The 8,639-nt window shown below is 45.9% G+C and overlaps 1 protein-coding gene across 2 annotated transcripts; it reads right to left on the reverse strand.

Moving 5' to 3' along the window:
* Positions 1-805: 805 nt before the first annotated feature.
* PEX26 (peroxisomal biogenesis factor 26) lies at positions 806-7,995 on the reverse strand. Of its 2 annotated transcripts, none has more exons than XM_054988600.1 (6): positions 7,963-7,995; positions 7,063-7,493; positions 5,890-6,030; positions 4,801-5,114; positions 3,681-3,827; positions 806-2,315 (listed from the first exon to the last, which is right to left on the reverse strand). In XM_054988600.1, the coding sequence occupies exons 2-6, from the start codon at positions 7,287-7,289 to the stop codon at positions 2,212-2,214; spliced, it is 933 nt and encodes a 310-aa protein (XP_054844575.1). In that variant the 5' UTR covers positions 7,290-7,493; positions 7,963-7,995; the 3' UTR covers positions 806-2,211. The 2 variants fall into 2 exon arrangements, with proteins under 2 accessions (XP_054844575.1, XP_054844576.1); XM_054988601.1 differs by lacking the exon at positions 7,963-7,995 and adding an exon at positions 7,772-7,921.
* Between the last annotated feature and the right edge of the window lie 644 nt (positions 7,996-8,639).

The raw sequence follows: 8,639 nt of genomic DNA on the forward strand, positions 1-8,639 counted from the left end.
CTCCACTGCTGTCTCACTCTCAGCAGCTTGCTGCCAAGGAGTCTCACCCGTGCATGTTATCCCAGGGGACTGCCCTTGAGCATCACAGTACGAGGGACGAAGGAGGTCACAATCAACCTTGGCAACCTCCACTTCCCTCCTCCTGGCCCCCTTTGCATCACTCAACCACACTCAAGAGGTGGGCTCAGCAGGAGCCATGGGCATACACTCCAAAAAGGGTGGAATCTTCTTTGCGGGGGCCTTTCGTACTCGCAGCAGAAGCGAGTGAAGAAGCTTTCCTGGACTTTTATGTCATGCTGCCAGCCGGGGATCGAATGACTCTCCCCCATGAAAAGCAAATAACATCCAGCATATAGGAAAATAGCAATCAAGATGGCTAAGGCTGAACCCTTCTGTCATTTTAGTTTTTGATGTGCAGGGTGATTCTCCCCTCAAACACACCTGGGAGTTGTCCTGAAAGGGGGGGGTATATAAATTGAATGTTGTTCTTGTTATTATTATTAAGCATGCAAATGCAACTCGTTCTGTGCAGTTGCACATTCCCAGAACTCCAGGGACCACTTTGGCACACCAGATGTGTGGTACTACAACTAAACAGGATTTGAGTCCAGTGGCACCTTAGAGACCAACAAGATTTTCAGAGTGTATGAGTGTCTGAAGACATAAGCTCTGACTTTCAAAAGCGCACACTGTGAAAATCCTGTTGGACTTTACGGTGCCACTGGACGCAAATCCTGCTGTTCTACTGCAGACCAGCACGGCTACCCACCTAAAACGACAACAAAGCAGACACACAATACAGAACACTGATTGAAATTATTAAAAGGCCTAAGTATACAAAGAAGCATAACAATGAACTAAAAATTAATATATAACAACCACCCTTCAGCAACCATTTTGAAATTCTGCAGACAATACTTCTTCACAGAGAAATCCAACTCTGGAAGCTTTAACTGGATGTCTTTGGGGAAATGGGCGCCACATTTTGGCCATTCTATTGTGGAAGTACCTTAGCAATACAATCTTGACACGCTACGGCCACTGCTCAGTTACTACACTTGCACCGTTTACTTTTTCTCCCGTTGGCAAAGATGTCCTTCCACTAACCCATGCAAGTCACTTCATATATCTCCTCCAAACCCTCCAAACCACTTAGTGCTGAACACAAAATTAGTAGTCTTCAAAAATGAAATAGTTTTAATGTATGAATTAAATGGAGGGCAACAATAACTACTTTAAAATGCCTGTTTAAAAATCGTAAAAATCTTTACTATGCCTCCCCCCCAAATGGAAAATAGTTCCTCTTTACCAAGCTGTTTCTTTTAAACTAAGCAAAAGACATGCTAATATGAAGGTTATAGCACTCCCACATATGAAAAAAAAACCATTGTTATTAATTCGTGGAGGGCCACAGAGGTGCCACCTTTTCTTCCTGGCAAGGCTCCTATGCTTTTAAATTACCTTGTGTCCCAAACAGGAAAAATTAAGCAGGTAAAGTCGTTCTCTTCATTTTATCAGCTCCATGCCATGAAAATAACTAGGTGTTGAATTCCTGCTTAACACACATAGCTTGTTAAAGGCACAGGAGCTCTGGCAGAATTTGTTTTGGGTTTTTTGCAACCTTAATAATCACGTTGAAAGGATGGCTATCAAAGGGTCTGCTTGCTGTGTTAACCCAAAGCGAGAGAGAGAAAATATACGACAGTTCCAGGCCTTGTTCCCCTGAGAGCTAAACAGGTCATAACTCTTGAAAGGACAACACAGGTTTCCTAGGGCACGCCGTGAGAAGCCACAGAACTGAGCAGCAACAGAGATCTCTCTCTTAAGAGATGGGCTTGAACCAAACATCGAGGGCTGGAAGAGGAAACTTAATCCCAATCTTAAACACATTCATTTGGAGGAAAGCTCAACTGGTCTCAACAGAGCGTTCTTTTCAACAGAGTCCAACCAAGTCTAGCAGGACAAAAATGAACTCGTGTGTAATTGCACAGTCTCCTCAAGAGATGCACAGCTGAGGTGAGGAAAAAAGCGAAGATGGCCTTCCAAGCCCAGTGCGTCATCACATTAAGCACTTGATAAATCTTCCACAGTGCTTGTACCCTTCTCTCTCTCTCTCCCCTCACAACAACAGGATCGCTCAAACTGGCTTACAGAGTCTCTTCAATGGCTCTCCAATGAGTAGAATGTCATTACTGAGGAAAACGGCCCAGTTCAGCCCTGAACAGGAGGCCTGTAGTTTGTGGAAAATACAGCCGAGCGGACTTGATGAAAAAGCTGGATGAGCCTGTAGAGGAAGGGCAGGGAGGTGGGAGACGCTGTGGGAGAGGAGAGGGGAGGAAAGCACTTTTAATGTTTCAGCTATATTTTTTTCAGCTCTCTAGTTTTTTTTTTCTTTTAAGCTCTCTAGTCCACCAACGTTAAGTGTTCTTAATGAAATCTGTCAACTATTCCTCTTCCAAATCCTCGTATCTAAAATAAACCCTTAACACAGCTGGAATTCCCCACTGTGACAAAAACGTATTTCCAGCAATCAAACTTCATTTTCTTCACCGGCCTATGAGGAGCCACGAGGTTGGACTCATCAAGCCCCTATTGAACCTTCACTCCCCCCTACTGGCTATCATTGAAAAAACATTCTGGAGCAACACCGAGCATCCAAGGTGGACTAGCTCGGCAGGCAGATGGGAGAATATCTAGGTCAGGGGTCTCCAACCCCGGTTAGCTTGTGAGCAGCCTTGGAATTCTGAGGACAGGGAGTGGGTGCCGCCACAAAATGGCTTCCATGGGGTGCTGGGCCCAACTGCGAAATGTTTGGAGGTTACAAGCATCCTCCTGTGATGAAGGCAGCTCTTTCCGAACTGGCGCTGCCTGCAGAGATAAATGGACAACATGCTAAGCTCAAAGGCCCCGTAGTTCTAAACACACACACAGATCCCCATGTCCTGGTGTCTGTGTGTCCCATCTTGTCCTACTAATACTGAACAGGGAAGCAGAAATACATGGGGAGAAGGCCCTAAACTTGCATCCTAGGCTTTGTTTCTAGTTGCGGTCCCCCAGATTGAGCCTCCTCTTCCCTTACTCCTGGAACTCAGCATCACAGAGTTGGAAGGAACCTTGTAGATCAAGCAGTCAAATTTATTTACTTAGATATTTATACCTGGTTTTTCTCTCCAGTGAGGTTTACCACTATCTTCTCCCTTCCTCCATTTTATCCTCACAACAACCCTTTACCCTGCGAGGTCAGTTGAGCTGAGAGACAGTGACTGACCAAAAGTCACCCATCAAACTTTCATGGCAGAGCAGGGGTTTGAACTCGAGTCTCCCAGATCCTGGCCTGGCACTCTAACCACTACGCACAGTGGCTCCAACCCTCAGCTCACTGCAGGCATACTCAGCTACAACGTCCCTGACAGATGGCCACATAGCTTCTGCATAAAGATGTGGCGCCTTTATTCAGGCTTCTCCAGACCCCCCTCCCAGCCGAACATGATCACCCATTACCTGCGTTGCTTGAACCACTCTGAACAGTCCCACAGTCCCAATCCTTGCCAAACGCCCCTGTCCTAGACTAGGCTGCCTAATAACCCAGCCCCTTTTCCTAAATCCAGCTTTGCCAATTCTTTCTGTAAATTAGAAGTTAAAAATCAGTAACAATCTGAATGAATCTCTCCTTCTCATACCTGGATCAAGTTTCACAACAATGAGAAACAGCATGAAAATGGCCAAGAGAGTTTTCTTGTAGGGAATGGAGCTGAACTGGCCTGCTAAGGACCCCAGCGCTCTGCCCAGCTGCACCAAGACGGTCAAAACCTTTTGGGACATCGAGCCTACAATACAAGAAGAAAGAGTCACAGAGGAAAGTGGCGAAGACTCGCGGGGGAAAGTGAAGGGAGACATTTTCCCCAAAGGTAACTTGAGGCAGTCTTTCAAGACAATATCCCACGGAAAATATTATTAGAAGAGGTTGTGTGTGCTTTTTCTTGCATAACCATATTTTGGAAAGTCATTTATGCATGTCCTCATTGCCTAGAAATATTATTTACCTGTCTAAATACTGGAACAATTCCAGCACAAGAGAAATAATACTAACTGGGAGGCGGGTAGGAATTGTTGGAGCACATACATGAGAAATGAACGATGGCAAGGCAATCCACACAAGACCCTCACCAAAGGTCTCTCAGAAGTCTGGCTGCCTGTCTCCTAGCAGGACGAAGAATGTGTAAAAGCCAGATTTGGTCACATATACCAAATGATTAGCAATCAGGGCAAAGAAAAAAATGTACGTATAAATGGGAAAAGATATTATTGGGAGTTCCATCCCACAACAAGGAATGGATCTGGGAAAACGCCTCCAGGAATATAGATAACATCAGGGCTTTTTTCTGGGAAAAGAGGTGGTGGAACTCAGTGGGTTAACCTTCGGAGAAAATGGTCACATGGCTGGTGGGCCCCACCCCCTGATCTCCAGACAGAGGGGAGTTTAGATTGCCCTCCGCGCTGCTCAGCAGCGCGGAGGGCAATCTCAACTCCCCTCTGTCTGGAGATCCGGGGGCGGGGCCACCGGCCATGTGACCATTTTCAAGAGGTTCCGGAACTCCGTTCCACCGCATTCCAGCTGAAAAAAAGCCCTGGTTAACATGAACTACATTTAACCATTGTTTAATTGTGCACAGTTAAGACAGTATCTGACGCTATCATGGTAGAAACATATGCATGCAACAACTTCCTTGAAGAATCACGAGCGTATTCAGACAGCAACAGTTTCTGTGACAAAATGAGAAGGTTAAAAAGAAAGCTCACCCAGCTGCGTCTTCCATGCCATTTCTGCCTTCTTCTCAGGATCTGGGTGCTCCTTTGCCTGCTGCAACCACTGATGCCTCTTCTCCTTAATGATTCCACGTGCCTCCAGGCGCTGCTCCTTGCTTAATGCCTTACAGCCTTCCACCAGCTCTTGTGCTTCTTCAAAGTGCCCAAGTGGCAACAGAACATGGAAGATGTGCAGCTGAACCAATAGGCTGTAAGTTGGCAGGTGCTGATTGGCTGAGGCGTGTAACCAATCACATCCAACATCCAGCATCACATGAGGCTCTTTCACTTTGCTATGGAGGAGGATGCTGGGGGAAGGGGATAACAAAACACTGCTTTAATGGTGTAATAGGCAGCTTACATAGGCAGAATTCTACTACTGGACTTCATTACCCTTGGTGTGATCTAGCAAAGCCCTTTTCATATTCTTAAACACAAGTGCAAGCTGAGCCAGGATTACTTCACTTGTGCCTTGGTAAGCATACATGAGTGTGCACTTTTGCTTTGCAAATTAAAGAATATTTATCATTGGATTTTGGGCTCTGGGAGGAATAAAATCAGTCAGCCCATCCCCAATTTAAGTAACATTCATTTGGAAGATGTAAGCATACTCAGATAGTAAGTTTGTGTCTAGGCCACACAGATCACAACTTGGCTTGCACGAGCCATACAAAAATTCCCTGCATGAAGAAAGCTAAGATTTCAGGGAGATCAGCAGTATTTGAGTCCAGTCACACCTTAAAGACCAACAAGGTTTTCATGGTGTAGGCTGTCAAAAGTCAGAGCTCCATTCTCTTTGACACATGAAAGCTAACACCTGAAAATCTGGTTGTCGCTAAGGAGCCGCTGGACTCAAATCCTGATGTTCTACTGCAGACCAACATAGCTACCCACCTAAAACTGTTTCAGGGAGAAGACTGTCCTAGAATACTTGTTCCTGACATCTACTTTTCACCATGCATGGAATCATTTAAAGGAACATTCTATCATATCAGCCCTGGACCTGCAGTCTGAATGGTACAGCCCAGATGTGAGTTTTCCACTTTAGTAAGAACTAGACCGACTTTGAAGAGGGGAACCCACCACAGCTCCAAAACTTTGGGAGGTAAACATGCAGGATCTTGGTAGTATTGGAGAACCCAAGGGAGGACTTCTCTCCATCGGTTCATTTCAGCCAGGGCCTGGATACCCACGATGCATAAGGAGCATCTCAGTTCTTCAGAGCTGGTTCATCAAGGAAGACAATAAATAACAACAGGGGTGGGAAGAAACGTTATTGTTGCAAGCAGCATCCCAACCTCGAGGGCAGTTTGGCCAGATGCCCATCCCCTCCAATGACCATAAATAAAATTAAGTCTTCCTGTCTATAGCTCTCAGGATGTTCTAAAATTCTATTTCATTTTTATGAAAGTGCAGAAACTCCAATCCCTCTCACGCTCCAGGTAGCATTAAAAAAAGATTAAGATCTGCAAAAAAGATACGTCCTGGATGGCATCAGAACATTTCACTGTAATAGTAGTCCTAAGATAGCATTAAGCATCGGAAAAGTATCAAAGGATTTGGGTTCCCACAGCACCAAATTTCTACACATGGAAAGGCACATGAGTATTGGAGTGCCACTATACACTATAAGGAAAATGTTACATGGATGCACTCATGTCCTCTGCTTAGGCAGGCAATCTGTCCCATATGCACCATATCACAAGTGACATTCATTAGAAGGGTGTGCTAGAAGGTTCAGTCCCAAAAGTTTAGAGTGCCAAGGCCTAGCCCGAATACACAAACTATTAAGACAACAGCACAATGCCCTTTTCTGACCACAGGATAATCACAGCTCAACATCTTGCTCTCTAAGATTTGAGAAGAGAACTCATGCAAATAGGACTGAGTATCCAGTACCTCTTCATTCTGGAAACCAACCTTCCATATCAAACCTTGTGGCATTATCCCAACTTGTAATTTGGAGGTTCATTTGTGGGGGAAGGCCTATACCTCAAAAAAGCACCATCTCTCACTTCTCTGCCATGCATACAATTCCCCAAGGGTCCAGGAAATGACCCTTCTGTTGACACCTTTTCAAGCAACTACAGGTCACCTCTGCCCAGACTGGCTGGAGATCTCCAAGAATTACAACTGATTTCCAGGTCACTGAGATCCATTCTCCTGGAGAAAATGGCTGCTTTGGAGGGTGTACTGTATGCCATTTTAGTTCTTTGGGTGAAGCTCACCAGTCATCATTACATTCACAACACATACCTGCCTGAGTCTTCACTCTCTGGATCATTCAGGAGGCTCTCACAGCCCTTCTCGCATCTGTCTACAGCAGCAGCAAAGTCCAGGTGCACCACCAACAGATCTGCAGCTTCCTCCAAGAAGGAGGCTGCCTGAGAAGCCACTGGAGACAGAGACGCAGGCTCACTGCTCCGCAAGACACTGCCGGCCCCGCTGACTCCAGCAAAGGCCACGGACAGGTCGTTCCTCATGGTCCCAGGATGGTTGTGCCCCTGAACCCCAATCAACACTCCAGCTCTGCTCTGCCAGTGACGTCGTTAACCCTTTCCTCAATAACAAATTCAATGCACAACATCCAACTCATCAGCTCTGGAGTTTGCTGGGGGAGGGTGGATTGTATTATATACTTTTCTCTCCTTCAGAGACTGAATCTTGTCTTTGCAGTTGGGCACCAGCTAGAAAGGAAAAGAAAGGAAAAGGAATGTAAATCCTGCAATAAAGAATGGTTTAGACTTTGCAATGCCTAGGATGCCAACCTCCAGCTGGTGGCTGGAGACCTCCCAGAATTACAACTGATCTCCAGATAACGTAGATCAGTTCCCAGAGAGAAAATAACTTGTTTTGGGAGTTGGACTCTATGGTATTATACACCGCTGAGGTCCCTCCTCTGTCCTTCCCAAGCTCCACCCCTGAAATCTCCAGGAATTTCCCAACCCAGAGCTGGCAACACTACCTAGATGAAAGAACCGTCCCCAAACAGTTGTACGCAAGCAGGCGTTTACAATCCACCAACAACAGTACATGAGGCAAGCAGGAAGGAGCAATTTTATATGGCCCTAAATCCTATAACGTGCACCCAAATCAGCCCTTCCTTTTTAAGTTCCCAAAGACTCCCTATGCCGCCTGCAAAAAAAACAAACCCACCAAACTGCTCCTTTCTGCCGCAGAGTCTTTCCGGCTTTTCCTACTGTGAGGAAAAGCATTCTGGGGATTGTAGTTTCGCTCCCTAACGGAAAAAAGGATGATGTGGGAACGCTAGACTACAACCCCCAGAATGCATCATTCTACAGGAAGTCACGTGAGAAGTTCTACCAGGGCGCTTTGTCGATGACCTAAGTTATCGTTAGGCAGCAGCAGAACTTCCCAAAGTGAGTGTAGGTAACTTTTAGGTTACCAATCTCCAGGCGGGAGCTGGAGATCTTGATTTAAAACAGCTCTCCAGACGGCATAGATCATTTCCTCTGGAGAAAATGACTGCTTTGGTGGGTGGACTCTATGGCATTACATCCTACTGAGCTCCCACCCCTCCATAACCCTGCAATCCCAAATCTCCAGGAATTGTTCAACGCTGAGTTGGCAACCCTACTTCCAGTGAGGGCTTACCAGGAGCTCTTAAATTTCTCTCCCATACTACAGGGGTTAGGTTGGCAAGTTTAGTAAGATTGTCTTCTTATCTGGTGTGGTGGTGGAACGTGCTGCCAAGTTGTAGCCAGCTTATTGGTGAGCCCTGCTGGTGTTTTCATGGCAAGAAACTAACAGGTGATTTGCCATTGCTTGCCTCTGCATAGCAACCCTGGTCGTCTTTGGAGGCCTCCCATCCA

Source organism: Eublepharis macularius, chromosome 9 (genome assembly GCF_028583425.1).
Source record: "Eublepharis macularius isolate TG4126 chromosome 9, MPM_Emac_v1.0, whole genome shotgun sequence".
Classification (NCBI taxonomy): Eukaryota; Metazoa; Chordata; class Lepidosauria; order Squamata; family Eublepharidae; genus Eublepharis; species Eublepharis macularius.

What these genes read in the sequence shown, in the direction of transcription:
- PEX26 (XM_054988600.1), bottom strand. Translation starts at nt 7,289, where the DNA reads ATGAGGAACGACCTGTCCGTGGCCTTTGCTGGAGTCAGCGGGGCCGGC. An exon ending in GAGAGTGAAGACTCAGGCAG is followed by an intron (nt 6,031 to 7,062) that starts GTATGTGTTGTG and finishes TTGATGAACCAG; the next exon opens with CTCTGAAGAACTGAGATGCT. An exon ending in CCCAAAGTTTTGGAGCTGTG is followed by an intron (nt 5,115 to 5,889) that starts GTGGGTTCCCCT and finishes CCCTTCCCCCAG; the next exon opens with CATCCTCCTCCATAGCAAAG.